Source organism: Apostichopus japonicus, chromosome 20, assembly GCF_037975245.1.
Source record: "Apostichopus japonicus isolate 1M-3 chromosome 20, ASM3797524v1, whole genome shotgun sequence".
In the NCBI taxonomy this organism is placed as follows: domain Eukaryota; kingdom Metazoa; phylum Echinodermata; class Holothuroidea; order Aspidochirotida; family Stichopodidae; genus Apostichopus; species Apostichopus japonicus.
The window spans coordinates 13,013,540-13,035,897 of NC_092580.1; the positions used below are offsets into that span (position 1 = coordinate 13,013,540).

Here is a 22,358-nt window from a genome sequence, read left to right on the forward strand (position 1 = left end):
GTAAATACAGTAAAACTTATCATTGTATGAATAAGACTATAAAACATACTATACAAAAAAAACTTTATGAATAATGTAACGTGAAAAGTCAATCTTAGATCATCCTGTGTATTCTGATGAAAGGTCAAAGTTCTTATATTCTACTTTGAAAGGGACAGTACAGTGACATCATCAAAAGAAAAGAAAAAAAAATTGCTGGATATGCTAAAGAGGGCGCTAAGCATAAATAACCAGCATCATGGTTTCCAGAATTTCTTTGACAGTTCTGAAATATGTATTGCAAAGACTTCTTAATTTTGTGCAAATCTTTGCGTTCACAATATTTCATGAGAAATTTTTTTGCAGAGAATGATTTTCCTTTTTGAATCACTTGATAGTCCCTTTAGTTTCTGCATAATTAATCGCTTGGTTACATGATACCGGACAATGACCACTCATCGTAAACTCTCAGATATATTTTTATAGTTTCTCTTTAAATTTCTCTCTCAACAGCTGCTGGAGTATATATTTGATGTCAATGGCGACTACCCTTCCATAAGATATGTCAGTATAAAACATTTACCTTCTTAAAGCACTAATCAGTATCGGTTGTAAAAATATTTCTGTCTCATAATTCTTTTGAAATATAGCCTTTTCCGTCTAGTGAAACTACATATTATGATTGTGTATCCATCTATGGTATAATAGACCCATCTAGGGGATAGTAGATTCATCTAGTGGATATTAAATACATTTAGTGGGTAGTAGATCCATCTAGTTGATAGTAGATCCATTTTGTGGATAGTAAATTCATCTAGTGGATAGTAGATCCATCTAGTGGATAGTAGATCCATCTAGTTGATAGTAGATCCATTTTGTGGATAGTAAATTCATCTAGTGGATAGTAGATCCATCTAGTGGATAGTAGATCCATCTAGTGGATATTAGATCCATTTACCGGATAGTAAATCCGTCAAGTGGATAGTCAATCCATCTAGTGGATAGTAAATCCATCTAGTGGATAGTCAATTCATCTAGTGGGTAGTAGATCCATCTAGTGGATAGTAAATCCGTCTAGTGGATAGTAAATCCATCTAGGGTATAGTAGATCCATCTATTGGAAGTAAAGTAGGATCGTGGATCCATCTATTGGATAGAAGATCCAATTATTTGAAGTCCATATTAGGCTTGTGGGTCTTTCTCTGGGACAGTAGATGCATCTATGGGATAGTAGATCCGTCGATTGGAGTGTACATTAGGATCGTGGATCCATCTATTAGATTCCATCTATGTGACAATCACTACTTACTTGTACTGACTGTAACCAGACAGACAAAACAATGTTGTACAAATTAGACATTTCCTTCCATCGATATGCCTGTAATAACCTTCTAATACTTATGTATGTGACTCTCCCCCTCTGCAGATTTCAGAACATGGATTTTTTGTCGGGGTACGGTTAAAACATCTCGAAAGTAAACCACCTAAACAAGTAAGTCCCTGTTTTTTTTGGGAGGAGGATGGTGGGGGAGGTCTGTTTTAGTCCTTGAGGTAACTAAGATTCAACTTGTGACACAATTTGGTGTCCTGGTTACAAGGTTGGTTCTCTATTAAAGTCATTTTCTGTGTTGCTATAGTAATTTTAAATGAAGACTAAGACCACGAAAATCAATTACATTTGAGCATGATAAGAAAAAAAACTTCATTATGAAAACAATAAAACTTTTTATTTACGTGGTCCTTTGCATAACATCATGAACATCACAGCCTGGAGACTTTTTCATAATACTTCATTGTTGCTTTGAAGAAATAATAAAGAACATCATGACCTATATAATTTAGATCTAAAAATGTTACATTCTTCAGTTTCTTTTCTTTTCTGCCTATTTTTCTCTTTTTTGGTTGGGGGGGGGGTAGGGAAGGGTTGCAGTTGGAGGTGGAAATATGTCAAATTTATTCACTAGTTGCATTTATTGTTTATTAAAGTTCATATAATAAGAACTGACGACTGCTTGTGATGTAGTGCAATTGATTTTCTGTACCTGATCATCGGTTAAAAATTGCACCTGGCAACAAATTTAAAGTGATGCTTGGTGACTTCTACTTGTTTTACCAAGTGGAATTCACCAAACAACCTGGAGTTAGTTGAAGACAAAACTTTGTGATGTAAACCTAAGAAGAAGAAAAAAGAAAACTTAAGAATAATCTTATTATAATATTAATATTTATTATGAAATTGATGGCTGACTGGTGTGAATTGTTGCAACTTGCATAGCCTAGTAGTGATTTGATGGGAGCCGTACCATCTTTGCTGTCAGTTGTTAATCTATTGCTACTTATTTCCCAGTCGGTCTTGGATTTCATTTTTATTGGGAAAGAAAGAAAACAGAGAGAAGATAACGCCTCAGTTTGTGGTCTCCTGAGATTAGATGAATAATCAAGAAATGGCTTAGTTTGGTAGATGTGTTCTTGCTCCATAAATCAAGCATCGTTTTTTGTGAACATACAGTGCACAAAGAGTTAAAAAAAAAATGGAGGTTGGAGATTTGCTGTGAACTTGAGAGAATTTGATAAACCAGGACAAACTTAACATTTATTCTGATTGTATGGTCGGGTAGTCTGTAGAATAGATACAGTTGTTAAGTTGTCAAATATTATGGTGGAAAGTTTGTATGCTGGTCAGTAATTAAAATCAAGTGCAAGGCAACAGAGGAATTGCTGGCCATCTTTATTCCCTGTTCTCTGTTTAAAATCGAAAGTGAGGAATATGCAAATAGGAAATCTTCAAATTATGCAAATTAATCTGTACACATTTCAATGTTGCATATTTAAGATGTCAGTTTAGTCTTGAGAATTCATTACTTTATCTTCAAGTAACAAATGTTTTCATGTAATACTGACAAGGTTTAACTCTGATGCATTGTTTCTATGAATATTCCTTAGGGTATTTCTCTTAAAATTGGGAAATTGGAATAGAACATGCTATAAAGGGAACAGACAGATGTTTATCAGTACATGCATAGAGTTACTATCTTATTTCTGAAGAGTGCCACCATTCCTCAGTTGTTGCCATGTGTTCACATTGGGGTGCTTGCTGTCTTGATCCTAGCAGGGTGATCCTCGGAGACAGAGTGAATAAACACAATAGAGAAAGCAGATGTAATGGACGGATGGGACCGACTCGATAATCACCTAAAGTTGAAAATATGAATATATTAGAGATGAACAAGTATTAATGAATCACAAGCAGACAAAAGGGAAGATGATAGACAGTGAGAAATGGAAAGAAAATTGATAAATGAGATTTCTAAATAAAATAAAACCTGTTAGCAAACTGCTTATCCACTAGAGAGCCTGTGTAAGAGAATGTGTAAAAGTAAGTTGGCCTGATGTTTCGATCCTAGCAGGATCTTCTTCAGAGGCTAAATGACAAGTAACAGAAGGGACAAAAACACGCACAGAATACAGACAGGTTAATGAGCAAGGTGAACACAAAGAGATAGATGTAAGGGGATTAGTAGACAAGGGATGGAGAGAAGTTTTGCCCTTCTGTTATTGTTACTTATCATTTAGCCTCTGAAGAAGATCCTGCTAGGAAATGTCAGGTTAACTTACCTTTACACAAAAATTTCTGTATGCTGAGATAAGTGTAAGAGACAGAGATAGACCAACGGAGGTTAAGGACTGGAAGTCAGCTAAAGGAATAATAGGGGGTTAGAACAAGCAGAAAACAAAATATGTGTACAAAAATGAAAATATGTTGATGAATAGCGATAGTGATACAAATGGACTATGCATGTTAAGAAATGAATGGAGGAGGGGTAAGGCAAATGGGGAGGAGAAAGAGATTGTTCCCTGCTTGGATGTTCAGGCCATGTTGTTGCATGGGGGCAAGGCATTGGGCATCAATAGTCTTTCCCTCGTTAAGATGAAGGCTTTCATAACGGTCATCTAACATGGTTGATGTACGAGTGTAAAATCATATTGGAGGTAGTGTGGATCAGGTCAGTAATGTTGCAGGGCCGTCCAACTGGAGTTTCAGACCTTAGAGAGGTGACCGTAGATCTCTGGCTAAAGATGGGTGGGTCTCTCAAGAGTTTTAATTTTTTTCCTGGATTACATTTTTAACTTTCTGCTTCACAGGTGACTTTTAATAATAAAAAATTTAAAAAATATTTAAGGTTGGAACTGTGGAATCTGGTTGTTTAATTTTCTTTCTTTCTTTTTTCTTTTTATCTTTTTTTTTTGGTCTGTCAGGTTCAAGCTACACCTGCAATGAAAGCCATCTTCAAAAGTGTCCGAAAAGGAAGAAAAACAAAGTAAGTTAATACTGCTGTGACTTAAACGTTAATAGTCGCTTAACTGTTATTTGGATTTCTGGGTATGGGAAATTCCCTTGGAGCATTAGCGACATATATAAAGATTACCCGTCACGAAAAAGGCTGTAAAATTCAAAATAATTGCTTGATTTCCCTTGAAATAGTCTCTACATGGAGGCTACCATCTTGTTAACAGCACTGAATTGTTATTTCACCCACTCTGTTCAAGGGGCCTGTAGAAGGTAGCATTTCTGAATAAAAAAAGCAGGGCATTCTTAGGCGCATCACCCTACACACGCACACTAGTGTCAGTGACCTGTGTTTGAAATGCTTTGATTTTAGCAACAGATGCCTGCCATAAGTATGTATGTAAATCTTCTACACAAACAAGGTGGGCTATAAGTCCTATGCCCTATACAAAATTTAATAGTATCCCAGATACATGGCCGGCCCCCTTGTTCCCTGCAACAGTAACTTGTACAAATCAACATAAGTGAATGAAATCTGTTTTGTGCCGAAGGGGTTGAAGCATTTCAGAGACGCATTCATTTTTTTTTTTTTTTGGACTCTACTGATAACTTTGAACAGTTTTACTCATCATTTAATTCATCATTTTAATCATTTCAAGTAATTTTGTCCAAATGAACCATATCCAAATTGTTACATTGATTCCCACCAGGAATGACTTTATATTTGTCAGATACAAATCGAAGCATTCCTGCCCCCTATGTTGTCAATGCAGGTCTCCTGGTATTTTGCATAAATTTGCATATTTAATCAAGCATTCATGTGGAGTTGGTCAACATCAATCGGGCAAGAAAGGGTAAAATATTCATATCATGCTAACTTCTGACCATTTCGATCAGATTCCTTATAGATCAGGATGATAGTTATAAAAGACTAGAAACAAAGCAGCTACTCACTCAGCTTGGTATCCAACATGGTTTCCATGTATAATTCCTGCTTTGTAATTCAACAGAAAAGCCAGGTGCTTTGTCATTTGTCTTTGCCCTTCCATTACAGATAATTTCTTGTCAATCTTGTGGGGGAACTTTTACTCAAACTTAAATTACAAAACTATAAAGACAACCCCCTCTTAAATTTTTGTTTTCTTACACTGTTAGTTAATACACATTTAGAAATTCAGTACTAAAACAAATAAACTATGACATTTTGTTTTTTCTAGTATGATGTAGTAAAATCCTGAAATTGTCAAGAATTGACCAACAAAAATGATATTCTATAATTGAGATGAAACTCGATTATACATTAAAAAGTAGTGTATCGTTATTTGATTTTTAGTATCGAATAGTTAGTCAAAACTTGAGCAAAATCAACCCTTAAAAGCTTTTCTTTCCTGTTTTCTTTGTTTATGACAGAATCCATAAACTGCTCATATTGGTATAATTTTAGTGGCTTGCATACATACAGCTGTATATGAAATTACTACTTAGGCTAATAGCGAACCACAAAGTGTTTTTTTTTTGCTTTTTGCCAGAGGTTGATAACCTCATCTCAGTCTTTGATACTATTTTTTATTAATTTTTTGTTGTTGCATAAAACAGGTTGCTTTGATACAGATAAGCTGTAAATTACAACCAAATATCAAGTTGTAAATAAGCGATATAGTGTAATTTCTCATATCTACTGGAGGTCATGTGTATATTACATATCATATCTCACCTTCCAGCCTACAATGGAAAATCTTTGATATTTATGATTGGCTGGCCTTGAGTATAACTGTATCTCACCTGATCTATATATCCATTCTTTTAAAATGATTGTATTATCTTTTTGAAGTATTTAATGAATTACAAAATTCACAAAATTTTGGAGAAATGCTTCTATTACCACTTTACATTGAAAAAAAAAATTTAAAAAAGATTAAAAATCTGGGGAAAAAAAGTTGTCAGGATGATGAACTGTCGACAATCAAACGAAAATCATTAATTACCATTTTTGTTGACGTTCATTTGCTGCCTATTAACGTCTAGGATATTTTGTGTATTTGACCGATTGCAATACTTGTGCTGAGTAGTTCGTGGTAGGTTAGTTTGGTGAAGTCGTTGACCAAATGTGGAAAGGTTTGCTTTCAAAAGCGGCATGCTTCTTTCATGCCTGGTTATATTGTTTTCTTGGTACATGTCTCCTGTTTGGTGAGACACCTCGTATTAATTCTATAAATACTTTAATCCATGACCTTCTGGTTCCAGTTTTTCTTTGATCAAATTAATCCCTGGGTGAGAAGAAAAGTGAAAAGAAAGCACATGCTGCTGCAATGAATTATTGATATTACTCTCTCTAATGGCCAAATGCGGGTTGCAGTGAGCCACCCCCTCCCTTCCCCCCCCCCCCCACCCCTCTGAGATCGTTTAAAGCTGCATTTTGTGTCGTCCTTGTTTTCAGTCTGGTAATAACATCCTTCATTTCAAGGGATAGGTGAAAAATGGCAGTAAGAAAAGATAACCTGTTGCTTTAGTTCACCAAAATCTCACCAGAAATGATGAAATTAGGCATTAGCTTGCCATTGATAACAGAAGAAGATATTGCAACAAATCTGTGGGACGCAATATGTGGGACTTTTAATAAAAGGTCGAATATTCCGAATTGAAACTATAAGTGGACTGTTAGGTAGCAACAGTATGGTCATCATCATGCACATAATTAAGATATCTTTATTCACACATTGAGGCACATCCATTTATATGTCAATTTTTTTACTGTAGATGTTTCAACCAAGACTGATATTTAAAAAAGTTCAACATGGTCAAAATAAAGCTTGAAGGCAGCTCTGTTTATGTATGGGATTGTCAATTTTCTAGTAGTTTCACCAAAATGTGGGTCTGTTTATAAAAGGTCAAATTTTACAAACTGGAACTATAAGTGGACTGTTTGGTAGCAACCGTATGGTCCTTATCATGCACATAATTAAGATACCTTTATTCACACATTGAGGTATATCCAATAAAGTGTCATATTTTTTACTTCAGATGTACAATCAAGGCTGATAAAAATTTTAAACAAGCTCAAAATATTGCTTGAAAGCAGCCTGTTTGTGTATTAGATTGCCAATTTCTAGTAGTTTTACCAAAATGTGGGTCTGTTTATAAAAGGTTGAATTTTCCGAATTGGAACTATGAGTGGACTGTTTGGTAGCAACTGTATGGTCATTATCATGCACATAATTAAGATATCTTTATTCACACATTGAGGTATATCCAATTATGTGTGATTTTTTTTACTGTAGATGTACAATCAAGACTGATAAAAAGTTCAAACAAGTTCAAAATATTGCTTGAAAGCAACTTGAATACAATTTTACATTTGAGACATCTTCCTTTTTGTTTTTTGTTTTTCTTCTTTCTGGCAAATTGATCAATAATTAGGAACTAGAATATATCATGATTAATTAATCTGTCCCTCACAGACATTTTCATAATTAGTGCGAAACACATCCAAAAATTCAAATTGTGAAGGGAAACAAAAAAATTCACTACTTTCTTAAATCTGATGTGAAATGTGACTAAGTCAAAATGCTTTGACTATAGCAAGTATCAAAATATTGACAAAACTCAAGACAGAAAGCTCCTTTAATGTAGAAACCACTCATTGAAACAGAGAGTGTCATGAAGCTGCATAGATAGTTGGTTATTTCCTGCTTGCCCACGGACAAGTCTCGCAAGTTTTCAAGAGTCTCGAGGAATCTGAGCCGGTTGTGTGTGTGTCTGCGTTGGCGTTCCAATATATTGATCATTTTAACTTCAGTAGGTAACAAGTTGACACAAACATTTCAGAATTTGGTTTGTAGTTTTAATCTGATAACGTATTCTCAAATTTCAAAATCTAAATCGTGTCAAAGTTTATTTTATATCCTTATCATTTTGATCACTGCGCTGGTCAACAGTTGTGTTTTTCCTGCGATCTGTTTTTGTTAAAAGGAGGTGGGGGCGTTGGTGTTAACATTTACATCCCATTGAAGTGGGTGGATCACATTTGTTAAACCTTTTTCTGGTGTGTTGTTCTTTATTTATTTACTATATATCAGTCATACCACTTGCTACACATTCATTTCTTATTTACGGCATGGCTGGCCTATAAAGAGTGGTTATTCTGTGTAAATTGTCAGATTCAAAGCACCAGGGTCGCACTCTGTACAATCATAACTCTTGGGTCATACGCCCTCAATGACAGTTATACAAAGCCAGTTTACACGCATTCACACACCAGTAGAATCACTGTGATCGAGTGGTAAGGACTTCAGTCTGTGACACAAGATCCGGGGTTCAATTCCTACCTTCGTCTGATGAGTCCCAAAAGGACGAAACCGGTCGTGAAGTGGAATTTTTCTGGTGTATTGTTCTTTATTTATTTACTATATATCAGTCATACCACTTGCTACATATTCATTTCTTACATAATTGAAATATAATTGAAATTGTAGTGAGTTGGATATATATATATATATTGCAAACTTTGCAATGTTTCAATGGAAAGATATAATTTACTCATTACCATGGAAGTATACACTGAAAGCTTGCCAAAAACGTGTCTACTTTCAAGATTCATTGACTAAAGGCTAGAAAAATGCAAGAGTAACTAACCTGGGGCACGGCTCTGGGACCAAAACCATGGGACAAGTCTGATAACTTAGGAACGACCTTTTAGCGGAGAACCGACGTCTGTGCTTACAAAGTATCTTTTTCAGTGCCAGTGTATTTATTCCGTTAATTATTACTTTTAACTAGGAACGCAACAAAAATTCACATCTGCTTCAGGGATGCTGCAGGAAATAATCTGTGTGCACTACAAAACATCTTCTTTGGAGACAGATGTTTCTTTATTCATGACTAATTTTTGGATTCTTTAGTCTTCTTTAATACGTAACAATTTCTCGAGTGGAAATATGCATGTAATTGACTTCTCTGACTGTGAAGAATCACCAGACATACTTACACTTGATTACGTATAAACTGCCCCATCATCACGGTTCGCTGAAGCTTCTAGGAGTTTCATCGGAGATGAAGTCAGAGATCAAAATTTAACCTGTGAGAAGAGAAATAAAAGGTAGATTGGTTAAACACTAGTACTTACGTAGGTCTTACCGACGAAAATAGATGCAGGGCTTTTCGTTAAGCTCGCTGTTTGATTTTTTCGTCGCAGACCAGACAGCTGTTCTCACTTTTTTCTACGTGCAGTCTGCTGTTTTGATGGTTCACTAGTCAGATAATTCAATTGTTTCAGGTAATGTTGCATAGAGTGTAAACAAAATTTTCAAGATAATCTCCCCAGAGGGGAGATTATCTTGAAATGAAAAGTTAGTGGGGTTTTTGAAAGAAGTATAATGGTTTCCATTCATTTCCATTCTGAAAAAGTGCTGTTAACTTTACCTGTCTCCTCTCAATGGATGCACTCTGAAATCTACAAACTGTGGCCTAGGTACGGTATCAGTATCAGATTTGTACAGTATAGTCAGTATAGTCTGTTTTTTCATACTGGTCTACCTCCGTCCCTCCCTCCCTCACCCCCCCTTTTTTTTCTACTTCTGTGCCATTGTCAATGAATTTCAAAGAAGTAGAAGAAGAATGGAGTTTCCTCATCTTTATTCAGAATAGATGAAGGTATTTTTTTTAGCAAGAAACAGCACAAGGAATCATGTATTTGGTACTACATAGCAAAGGGTTATGCAAAAAATAACCAACTTGCTCAACAAATTCAAAAACTCACACTGGAATTTTTTTTTTTTTTTTTTTTAGAATAGAACATTGCTATTTATCAGTATTTCATGATATACAAAAATTGGAAAACTCAAAAAGTGCATACAGCATGCAAAAATTAATTTTCCCTGCAGAAACAAAAAGTGAATGAAGCCCTCCAGAGCTTTTGGAATATTATTTATCCAAGCAAAATATCGGTATATTAATAGTGTACAGTGAACGTTATCTAATAGTCAACTGTTTTTGCATTGATTATTAGCTTGCAAAGAGTTAGAAGCCATATATATTGCTTTAAGTATAGAGATATCCTTGACCATTACTGTCAGACAGGTGCACCCTAATGTTAATCAATCCCTATGAAGGACATCTATATACTCTTACAATACATAACATTGATTATTTGAACCTTAATTAAGTCTCTTTTCAGGAGAAGTTTTAGAAAAGGTCATTGCCATCACTGCCATACCATCAGTTTTAATTTTTTTTTTTTTAACTCTTTGAGCTTATTGAAGAACTAAGGTAATATGGGTGCCCCATATGTCAAAGAGGATCCATTTGTGATCCGTGTACTATTACCAGTTGGGATGAGGCACAAAGCAAAAAAAGAGTAAAATCAGAAATGTTTGATATTTTGTGGAGGAGTAGCTACAGTAGTCGTTCAATAGACTGGTGACATGTTGTAGAGATACGTAGTTGATGTTATCTTTTACTGTGCGTCAATCTTATTTTGAATTTCCATGCATGGAAAACATAGTACTGTAGAGAGTGTGCACAGTGAGAATTATTTTTGCAATCAGCAATGACAGTAAATGTTTGGTAGGAAGGAGAGAGGAGGGGTAGAGGCAGGAAGAGTAAAGGCGGTAAATTTGTAGGTAAAAAAGATATAGAGAATGACTTACATGGCTGGGCATAGTGCATGGGTTTTTCTTAAATCTCTAAAGAGGATTGCATAATCATACTTGTATTAACAAACTTGCAGACTCCCCCCCCCCCCCACCCCCCGAAAGAAAGTATGGCAGAGAGAATCTTGAATTGCTTTAAGAGTCTGTTTCATTTCAATATATATCTCTTCAAACTTTGCAAGAAAGTAATGAGTTTTACTTATCACATTATCCATGGATGGAGGTTACGTTCGTTGATTGTGTCTCGTAGAGCTCGTATTTGACTGTGGGGTATTGCAGACGTTCATTACGCGCATTCTTTATAAATAAATTATTATGCAATCACAGCATTGATAATATCCAGCAAAATGCCTCAGACAAGCTTCTGTAGCCAAATATGTTATGAGGTCCCCAGTGATTGGCTTGATAATTATGAAAATAAAAGTTTGTAAAAAATATGTATTGAAAAAAAAACTTCGTCTAAAGCCTGAAATATGTTTCATGATGATAGTCTACAGAGCAAAGCAGAAACTAAAGATATATTGCAATTTAATATATAATATTTGTGTTTAATATTTATGCGACTGTTGTTTTTTTATGTGCATCTTTGCTGTCCTTTGTCGAAGATTATGCTTTCTCTTTTCCGTTATTACGAGTCTTTAAAGAAGTATAAACACCATCTCATAAACCTCATTGAATTATCGGCTGTCATAGCTGATTGTTAATGGGTGGGGAAAGATATCTTAAAATATATAATCATAAGTAAATTGCGCCAAGAACGATAACAATAGTGCCAAAAAAACAAATGACAGTTTTGCCATTGAAAAATAAAACAATATATATTAATTGTGTGGGACACTAAATCTTATGTACTCTGGTACTAAAATCACTAGAACTAAAAAATCAGTTGCTTATAGGGAGTAGCCAAATTGCTTGATCCTGACCATTCTCAAATACAGGAGTAAGTCCAATGATGTGTATACATGGCTTTGTGTGACAAAGTGATCCAAATTTTTGTTACAACTCAACACAAGAGCAGACCCTCTAAATTTGCTTAATTACTGGGCTAAACGGCAGTGAATTTTTGCTGTTTGCCTGTAATAAATAGAAGCTCTTGCAGTCTTCTGCCAGTGGACATTAAGAACATAAACAGATGAAATCTCCATAAACAAACCATCAGTCAAAGAAAAGGAATGATTTTGACCGTACCTGACAAAAGTCTCTTATTACTACATATTATCAACAAATTGTATTACCAGGGCGGCTCTGGAAAGCCAGTACAGTGGTATTAAACTGAAAGTGTGTTGCAATTCAGGAAAATGCCAGTGAGACCTCAAGTTTAGTCAGTAGATTTTCTAAGCCATTGCTGTTTTTTAGAAAAGTGGGCTAAAATTGGGCTAAAAATAGGCTAGAAAAAATGCAGCTTATATTTAAGTTTGTTACACCATTGGGCCCCCCTCTCCTGTCCCTCTCCTACACACTTTCTAACAGCTGCCTTGTGGCCACATGTACTAGAGTACTTGTAACTGTGATATGTCAAGCGCTTCTCTGTGTACATGAATAAATTTAAACTCTTGTATTTACACGTTTATACTGACCCATCAATGCAGTACCATCTCTCTCGTCCGGCGAACGGTCTCCGAGAGGAATTTTTGAGGAGAAAAAGTAGTCAACGTTTCTGATACACATGAATTGACATTCACAAGGAATTGCGTACAGTATCTTTATGTATGGAAAGTTAGTGCAGTTAGAAATCGAGCAAACATACGTTTGTGTTTGTTTGTAGTTATGGTTACGACCGGGAATAGTTTGTTAACAGTGGAGATTTGTACTTGATTGTAGAGAGGTATGATTCTGTAGGCATCATCACTATTGAGAGGCGATGATCGCACAAGGGAGTTAGATCTGAATTGCTCTTGGGAGGATCCACCAGGATCCCTAACATTGCAGATGTAGACAAAATTATGATGATGATTATGATTATTTTACATATTTATCACATGGAATTGAATGTGTTATACTTCCCTTCGGCTGCTAAGAAGGAGAAACCCATTCCTTCTTTAATGTCTCCCCCCCCCTTCCTCCCTCCAAGAAATACTCTGATAATGAGTGTTGTATTGCTTATGGTACAACCTTCATCATTAAAACTATATCCCAAATGGAATTAATGCTGTAGCTCAATACTGAGCAATCATTTTGCAACAGTTTCAAGGTGCTTCACGACTAGTCCAGTCACTTTACAATAAAAAATAAATTGTCCTTTATCCATGAATATTTATCCAAAGTATCACTTTGTCAACTTTCTCCCGAGGTGATCATGTTCCTCGTTCAATAAAAATTCCTTCTCCTTTCCTATATTTTTTTGCTCCTATTTTTCTTTATTTAATTGTAATAACCTGTTTTAACCCTCTCGCCAGTCCATTAGCGTAAGAACCCACAAGGCATAAAAGACGTCCGTCCGATCAGAGTTAATGAGCTGTGACGCACGAGTGCACGTATTTTACTTGATGTTTATATGAAATACTCTGTCAGTCATGTGTTAATTTGTAGGTTTTTGTAGGTCACACAATCTTTATTAAATTTATTAAAACTATAAAAAAAAACCCATCTCTACACGGGATATTAAGAAAAACTGGGCGATAAGATAGGCAGTGCTCTTCTTCCTTATGCTTGTAGAGCAACATTCCGCAAACCGTGGAGTGCGGGCCCAAATGTGGGTAGCAAAAACCTGTCTGGTGGGTCACAGGATTTTCCAGATGTCAGCAAATTTACAGTTTTCGGAGCTTGCTGGTGAAGAAATCAATGACAGTTACTTTTGAACAATGGGACCAGCAATGTCATCCAAGCTAACATTCTGAGCAGCGTGGACTCTAGCGGGTGGGTGTCTGGTGGGTCTTGACGCAGTCCTCATGGAAGATACTAGGTCTAAAATTTTCCAGATCGCTGTTGTTGAAATGATTCAGCAAGTCATATCATACGATAACTAACAAGGGCGCACAATCTTATTCAAAGCAGCTTATTGAATGTCACAACATTATTTTTAGTTTGCTGTCTCCATCTCACAACAGATGGTGTCAATCTTGAGAAGAAAATCTCCATTAGAATCTTTTTCTAACAAAAAGAAGAAGCATAACATGTCAGTGACACTTTGAAAAAACTGAGTTCTACTTCACCTCCATAACAGATGTAATTACATGTAGCCTAATTTGCATGTAGGAATCGGGGCAGAACTTTTGTTGACGTTGTCCACAACTGTTGCAAAAACTAATTGAAAACCAAAACCATAAATGACACACCTATATTAAGAGGATATTATTAGATCAGATACAGTATAAAGAACAGAATTATTATAGAAACCAATATATATGTATATAAATATATATATATATATATATATTTATATATATATATATATATAGTTGTCTGATGATCGCTAAACGCGTGAAACTCCGAGTTACAACTACTAGTGTTCCACTAGTCTCAACATATATATATATATATATATATATATATATATATATAAATATATATATCTATCTATATATATATATATACATACCTGGTATAAAGACCTATTATTGCGTCCCGATCGCAGATATAAAAAAATCCGTCTTTAACCAATATAATATTTGTTTGACACAAAGTCAATTTTCTTCTCCCAACTGATGAGATTCGAGCCTGGAGCGATTCGGATCGGATTTCACGACTGCTCCCTGAGTCTCCCTCCGCTTGACAAGCCATCCATGAAGGGGGGGGGGGGGCAGCAAATCTATGCCCGACTTAAGAAGGTGAAATTTTCAAGAGATTGACACAGTTGCGAGAGTCGCTTATACCTCGTCGGAGCCCTCGATTTTTCGAGAGCCGGCGTAGGGTTTCTCTCGGAGAGACAGAATTTGTTGAACTCATTCATTCTGTGTAGAAACAGCACTTTTTTTACAGTATCAGCCGTTATTTTTTTTTTTTTTTTTTGGTTTTAAACTTTTTTCTTGGAAACCTTTCTAAAACACGCAGCAAGATTTTTATTAAGTGTTATCGGCATTGTGTACTCAATATTCAGTATAAGGCAACATAATAACGTAGAACTAATTTTTTTTTATATATGCTTGCTATAAAAGTCACTGTGTGATATCGTAAAATTTTATTTACGATGATGAGGCTTTACAATCAGTTGATATCGTAATCTCACGGCTGTGCGATAAAGTAGATTTTAGCGTTTTCCGCGTGCGTGATCTCGTGGTCGTGTAAAATTTTATTTTACGATTGTGAGTAACTGGGTAGCGTTATATTACTCAACTTTGGCACGCAGCGAACAGCGTAAAGATCAAGCGGTAGTAACAGCTCCCGAGGAAACCAAAACGGTTAGAAATGCTCGATTCAGTGAGAGAAATTTAATTGGGATGCAGTAAAGGATTAGATAATCGGCCATTGTTGAAACAGCTCTAAAAGCACAAAAAATAGTCTCGAAAACTTACTCTGTTAAGAAACGTCAGAAAAATATTTGGAAGCGGATCGATCATATTGGTCTTGCCCTTCTGTGGGTCAGTACCTAAAGAAACATCGATGAAGACGTATATCGTTTGTTTTTTTGCAAAACTGTTTGTTTTCCTTTCACGTAAATGGCAATTAAGAATAGATTCATCTCCATTCCCTCTCCAGGACAAAGGTCGGGAGAAGCGCATCTTCGAGGTCAAAGAAAGTGGTCTCGTATGGATCCGTGGACAGGACAACGGATACGCCAAAATTATCGGCCACCACAGACGGGCTTTCACACGTCCAAGAGACTCCGTCTACTCCTACGCCTCCCCCACCCCCACCACCTCCTCCCCCATCGACAACACAAGACAGAGAGGTGGTTTGTACCACACCCTCCGCCGGGGATGGAGGTAGAAATGCACTCTTGTCACAGATTAGGAAAGGGACATCTCTAAAGAAAGTGGATACGCCAAGGGTATGACGGATGGATCCATGGTAGGTCAACAGTTTCCCAAAACAGTCTTCTTATTGTCTGTCGAGTGTTTGGTGCTCTCAGCAATAGTCGTGTAAAGTTTGGAGTATCGATATGAAAAAAGTGGTGCAATTAGTAAATATTATAAGCAAACTTTATAGTTTTCCTCTTTTGAATTTTTTTTTTTGGGGGGGTAGGCTCCTTTATTACAACGACATATATACAGTGTTTGTCAACTTGGAAATTAGTGAAATTAATGAAATTTATACCTTAAAAAAGTTTACCCAGAATTTTATGATGTTTTTTTATGCCAGTGATAGAAATGATGATCGTAAATATTTAGTGTGTTTAATATTAAACGTAAGCTTCAGCAAGAATTTTCATACATTATGGCATTTGCAGGGGACACCACAGTGTATGGCTAAATCTTGCCTGCGTATATGGAATACTTAGGGTTCTATTGATTTTTGGGGGAAAAGTTGAATAATTTAGCATTTAATGCAGCTGTCTCAGGACTCTACTAGCAATCTTATGAGTTTAAAAAAAAAACAGGGTTTTGCTTGTTCGCTTGATTTATTTTGGTTTGTACATTTTTGTCTTATTTCAGGGTAATTTTTTTCTGTTTCATATTGTGTTTGTTTTTTAGCCCAATTGACATGAAGTTGTCAATGTCGTTTATTGTAGCAAAAGTTTTGATCTTTTTAGCCCGTATCTCAACATCTGTGTTAAAAGGCTGTTGCTCGCACCACCTAAACTGGATCCTGAGTTGTCCAAGTTTTGAGTTTTGCCCATGAAAATTGAATTAACAAGTCATTTGATTACAAGATGGATAAGGTTCTAGTTGTGTTTGCGTGGAGAGGAGATTTTGGTGTGCTTGGAGGTAGTTGGGGGGGGGGGGGGCTTGTGGAATGTTTGCTAGGAAGTCAGTAGTAGAGTTTTCAACTTAGTGTGATGTTTCCCGAGAGAGATGAAAATAAGGTTTTTGTTCAAAGTGATGCCAAGGTCACAGGGCTTTTGCTGGAGCCAATGGATCACTGAATTGATGGTAGCCTAGGATCCAGTCTGTGATGTATTTGCCTATTTTTTTCGTACTTTATTGTTGTGTGGATAGAACATTATTGCTAGGTCAAAGGCTGGAATAGTAGTGTTATAAGTTCTGGATGTGCAGGAGGATGGTTTATATCCACACCCATCCACATCTCATAGCATCCTGGCAGTTAAAGGCTTGATCGTTCAAAGGCTCAGTTCATTGCCCTAGATTCACGCTTCCTAACATCGTGTGAGATTTCACTGCCAGACGCTGTTAAGTACGTCAATGATATAGTTGCGACGCGATCAAAGTCGCAGCCACCAAATATGGTCATACAGTTGTAATTGACACTGTAGAGCTGGATGTAGAGTTGTGTCCAGTACACATCAAATTTCTTTGAATAGGGCCAAATTGGACACATGGACAGTCAACTCTGTACAGGGTATTTTTGAATTAAGAACCAGACCCAAACCTATGCTGTGCTTCATCTGCTGGTTTGGCGGAAGATTTTTTTTTTTTTTAATTCATTCATTGACTGCTGAAATCTGGCTATCACATCAGAAAATATGATACTTCTCTTTGGCACTTACAAAAATTGAGAGGCATTATAAATTAATATCTAGAAGTAAAAAAAAATTTGGGGGGGGGGTTTTCTCGAAAATCATTCCCTTTTGAACGAAAGTCAGTTCAATTTAGCCCTGTGGGGTAGGAAGTTTTATTTTAATTTATCTTTAAGTAAAGTATTAAAAACAAGTTTTAATAAAGAGAAGATACTAACACTACACATGCTGCAACATCTCTCGTAGCTTATACAGCCCATGGCAGTCATTACTTAAAAATGAAATATGCAAAATAATTTAGAACCAATCCCTCTCTCTTTGGAATTGTATTCTCTCACTTCTTATGCAAAATATTGATTTTTTTTTTTTGAAATAATAACAGCAACCACCAAAATATTTGAAAGGGTGAAACAAAATTTTATAATTGCTTGCCTTCTAGGGAGAATCATTTTTCATTTTTGAAACTTAACTTTTAGAGGAGAGATACAAATTGTTTTCTTGCAATGTGAAAATTTGTGACTTAGTTTCCTCTTTTAAATAGACAAAGTTTTCATAAGATTATATATCGGTATATATGTCACAAATATGAATGAAGGGATTTTTTTTTATACTGTAATGCTATCTGGAAGCTTTGCTTTACCCCCAAACAGTTTAAAACATTAGGGATTTTATCATGAAAAAGTATTGTTTTTACATATAAACAACTGTTTAAACACAAACTTTACATAGTTTGTCCACCACCAGCAGATGGAATTATTTAACAAGTCGTTCACTTCAGAACCCATAACATTGCTGACAGACCTTTGCCATGATGACATCACAGTCCACCAATGGAGTGCTATCCTTCACAAGGTTGTAACCATTTAAAGGAATCGCCCCAAACCGTGTGCCACGCTCTGAAAAAGTTAACTTTCTGTTGCTTGCAAGTGAAGTTTTCTTCTTGTTGCTACAAAATGCAGACAGTAATGAAACGTGATACCTTGTTATCTTTTATCTGGACCTGAGATGTCCATCGCTGCTATGTGCACTGTGTTATGGGTATTGACCGTAGCTGTATGTATTGACTGTACACTAGTGTCTAATTACCGACGGTAGCAAGCTGTGTGTGTATTTTCTGGGATCGATGGTGGTGTCTAACACTTCTGTTACACTTCATTCGAAACTAGGTCAGATATCCGGCATGAGTTGTTTCTTTGTGCGCGAGTCTTCACACCCTTTAAGGTTAATGATGTCCAATCAAAACCTAAAATTTACAGCTGTGAGCGACTGTAACTCGAGTCTGTAGAAACGAGATAGTCGAAGGGAAATTTTTTCGAGAAGCAGCGCATCATATTTGGTTTCTGCTTTTTGGCCTTCCAAATGAAATATCAAATATCCTAACCCACTAGTCAAATTTTCCCTGACAGTTTGCCCGGAGGACTTTCTCTTTGTTGTGATTATGATTATTATTATGATATTATTTTGATTTCTGAAAGCTTGTTGTATTTAGTTAAGTGACATCGGAGCATTCGTTAAGGGTTATCAGTGAAATAGTAGACTCTGTGTAGGTGTCAATGGTCGCTGTAATGAATCGTTTTGTTATTCTACAGCTATACTCTTGCTGTCATTAAGGAATTATCTACTTAACTAGTTCTTAAGAGATTAACAGAACTAGAGCTGTTTTTGTCGTGCCTCCTCCCTCAGTCCCCCCCCCCCCACTTTTTTTTATCTCTAAATATTTCCCCTTTTTTCCCCCCTCTCATTTTATCTTTTTGTCAATTTTTTTCTAAGCGACATCTCTCATCTCTTACATTAATTATGCACAAACATTGCTACCCTCGCTACGAGAAATCCGAGACGGGAAGATATTGCAGCATGTGGTTATTTATCTCTCGCCGGCTCGAAGGATTACTGCTTCGTCATTACATGACACTTCCCCGAATTTATTTTTTTTTTGCGCAGTAGCATACATTAATATTTTAAGCTATCTGGCATATTGCAGTAAAAGGTCGGATAGATTTTAAAACGACGTGTTCTATCGAGAGCCATAGAGACTGGTCCGGTTTTGGTCACAGCACGTTTTTTTTCAGTCACGGTATCGAGGAAAAAAATATACCCCCTCCAACATTAACAAATACATTTGTTTGAAAGTGAAAAACAACATAAAATGAATCTCTCTAGAAAATATGATGGGTTTTTATAGCCAATTCCAAGGTTTCTCACCCAAGCACTCTGCTAAGCTTTGATCAAGATAACGATAAAGCCGTTCCCTGTATAACGAAGGTGGCACATGCAAAAGGATTTCCTTGTGATTGGTCACATTTGTTAAAACCGTGCAGCATTAAATCGTAAAATGCCATAACCGAGTCGACTACCAGTCGCGAAAGAAAATGCTACAGGTTCATTTTTTGCCTGTTTGCCAACGCGAACCAAGACTGGCAAAATTTGGCGGCATTCAGTCGGGCAGTTCTTTGCGGCCGGCTTAAGAATTTGTGCATACTGCAACTGTCATAACCTCACAAGGAGTGTGTCTGATGTTTTTTAAATCATCTTTGAAGGCAAAGCTCTGCAGGTTATTTATATATGTTCATGTTACACTCAGGGGAAATTACAGATGCCAGAAAGTGACAGCTTTTTTCTTCTTTTTTTCTCATAGGTTATATAAATGTTTTATCTACTATCCTTTTTGAAAATTTCTGTTAATCAGATATATATTAAAAGGTTTAAAATCTTGCAATGGCATGCCCAACATATTGCCAAAGCCTCATTTATTTTTGTATTGTCTTATCATTAACTTAATGATACACATACATTTGATAGATCATGAAATACCATGCCAGCTGGGTATTATTAATTTTTTGTTTTTTTTTCTATTGTGTTTGTCTTTTGTTTTTTTTTTTGTTTTTTGTACTAAAAACAGGAAAAATGTAAATCATTGTTTTTTTAAATTCTTATGCAATAAATGACTTCTTATCCCAAAACAAAGCGGCTCTTTGGTCATAACCATTCAAATTTCTATTCACGAAATTGGTTTCTATCACAATAAGTGATTGTGTCGAGTTTGCATGTAATTATTATCTGGGTGCCAAATTTACTCAAATTGTATGAATTTTTCTTTAATATCTCCATAATGAGTAACCTTTTAGTGTCACACCAAAAACAAAATTGTACAAGGATATTATCCTGTTTTGATGAGTTATTACCATATTTGGATCAGTTTTCAGGTTCTGGTAAAAATTGATGTGGATTATTGACGAAATGCAAAACACTGTTTTTCATCCCGTGCAGTCTGGGAATAACTCCCTGTAGGGTCCTTAAGGCACTTTATGCTGTCTCACACCTGCTCTACCCCTCACTTTTACTAAGTTTTGCAGGAACAACCCAAAGCTCTAACCTGCTTGTATTCACAGATGCCTCTTGACCTTGGGGGGGGGGGGGGGAGGGAGACTCTAATAGGTACAGAACTTGCCAGGCACGGGCGAGGAAGCAAAATTAATCAACTACTTTAAATGATTGATAAATTCATCTCAAATCTCACATATGAGCAGCCCTTGATCGAGGCTTTGGGCTTTGTTGCAATCAACATTTCAACCTGTAAAAGAAATGTTAACTTGTTAAATCACACATTAAAATCTGGTTTTGTGTCGTCAATTGTTACAAGAGAAAAACAGAACATTTACAGTGCATTATAAAAAGGTATTATTCACTTTTATCTTTGGTATTATTGTAAACTTGCAATCGACGCATGATTATTAAAACGTGCAATTTGGTGGGTACGAATGAAATTGTAATCTAAATGATTCTACGTAAAAGGATACTATAAAGATTTTATTGTATATTAATTTGTGACACATCTATTGTTTTGCTACAAGTACATTTGTTTTTTTATTCTCCATTTTGATTCACATTTTTATTTCTTCAATTAACAATTGAAGATACCAAATTACACAAGTGCCATTTCGAATAATTGAAATAAATCTTAGAACTTATAAGATAAACAAAAATTGTTATTTTTGGTATATTTGTGTTTATATATATAATATGTATATATATATATGTATATATATATATATATATATATATATATATATATATATGGTATGTATAGTGCCACAGTATTGTGATTTTCACTGTGGATGCTGTTGAGTTGTCTTAATTAGTTTCTATTCGTCACAATATGTGGTGGTACCCATACTTTAGCATTAGGTAGACACAATATCCAAGTAGTGCTGATTTCGAGGAGGGGGGCACCAACATTGAAGATAATATTTTAAGATAATATTTCTGTCCTGTTCACTTGTGATGTTATAGCCGCTACAGCATTATACGTGCAGTGAAGCCAACCCAAATGGTGTGCCACTTTTGGACAGGCTATAACATCTATTATGTAATAGACTATCAGTGATAGCCTGTAATATAAGCAGATCCTATGGCTTGGTACTAAGTCTGTACGGACAGCATCATTAACACGGTGCTGCAACCAACGTTGCAAATAGAAATATATAGAGGCCTATATTGACAGTTTTTGGCACGTGTGGGGAGGGACGGACACAAGGGTGTACGAGGAAGGTGTTCCAGGACATGGTGTTAAGAAAGATAACCTACTTGGAAATAGCGTCTGTTTTCTAAGGTCGCTAAAGCCATACCAAAAAATGCGGGGAGGGGGGGGGGAGTGGAATGTGAGAATGAGTTGAAAAGGTTTACCCCGCCTCCCCAGCCAAGTTAATTGTTACGCCTTTGCCTTCGTTCATGATATTTAGCCTATATACTGTCGGTCTGTCTCAGTTCAGGATATTTCCCCTGTCTTCTGCAGCTCAGCTATATTCACACAAGACGAGTTAATAAGGATCACTGTTGCAAAGGGAACTTGATCGATTTAAATATATTCCCTATATCTGTATTCATCAACTCCATAGATATGGCAGATGTTTCCCTGGTAAACGCACCCGAC

At 36.0% G+C, this 22,358-nt stretch overlaps 1 protein-coding gene across 4 annotated transcripts in view; it reads left to right on the forward strand.

Moving 5' to 3' along the window:
- LOC139962041 (slowpoke-binding protein-like) overlaps positions 1–21,416 on the forward strand; it is a 43,668-nt gene extending 22,252 nt beyond the window's left edge. For 3 of the 4 annotated variants that reach the window (XM_071961877.1, XM_071961875.1, XM_071961876.1), the window contains exons 12-15: positions 493–543; positions 1,406–1,471; positions 4,237–4,298; positions 15,550–21,416. In XM_071961877.1, coding sequence (XP_071817978.1) covers positions 493–543; positions 1,406–1,471; positions 4,237–4,298; positions 15,550–15,847 — 477 coding nt within the window. In that variant the 3' untranslated portion in view covers positions 15,848–21,416. The remainder of the gene's footprint in view (positions 1–492; positions 544–1,405; positions 1,472–4,236; positions 4,299–15,549) is intronic. The other variant, XM_071961874.1, reaches the window with a different exon arrangement.
- The last annotated feature ends 942 nt before the right edge of the window (positions 21,417–22,358 follow it).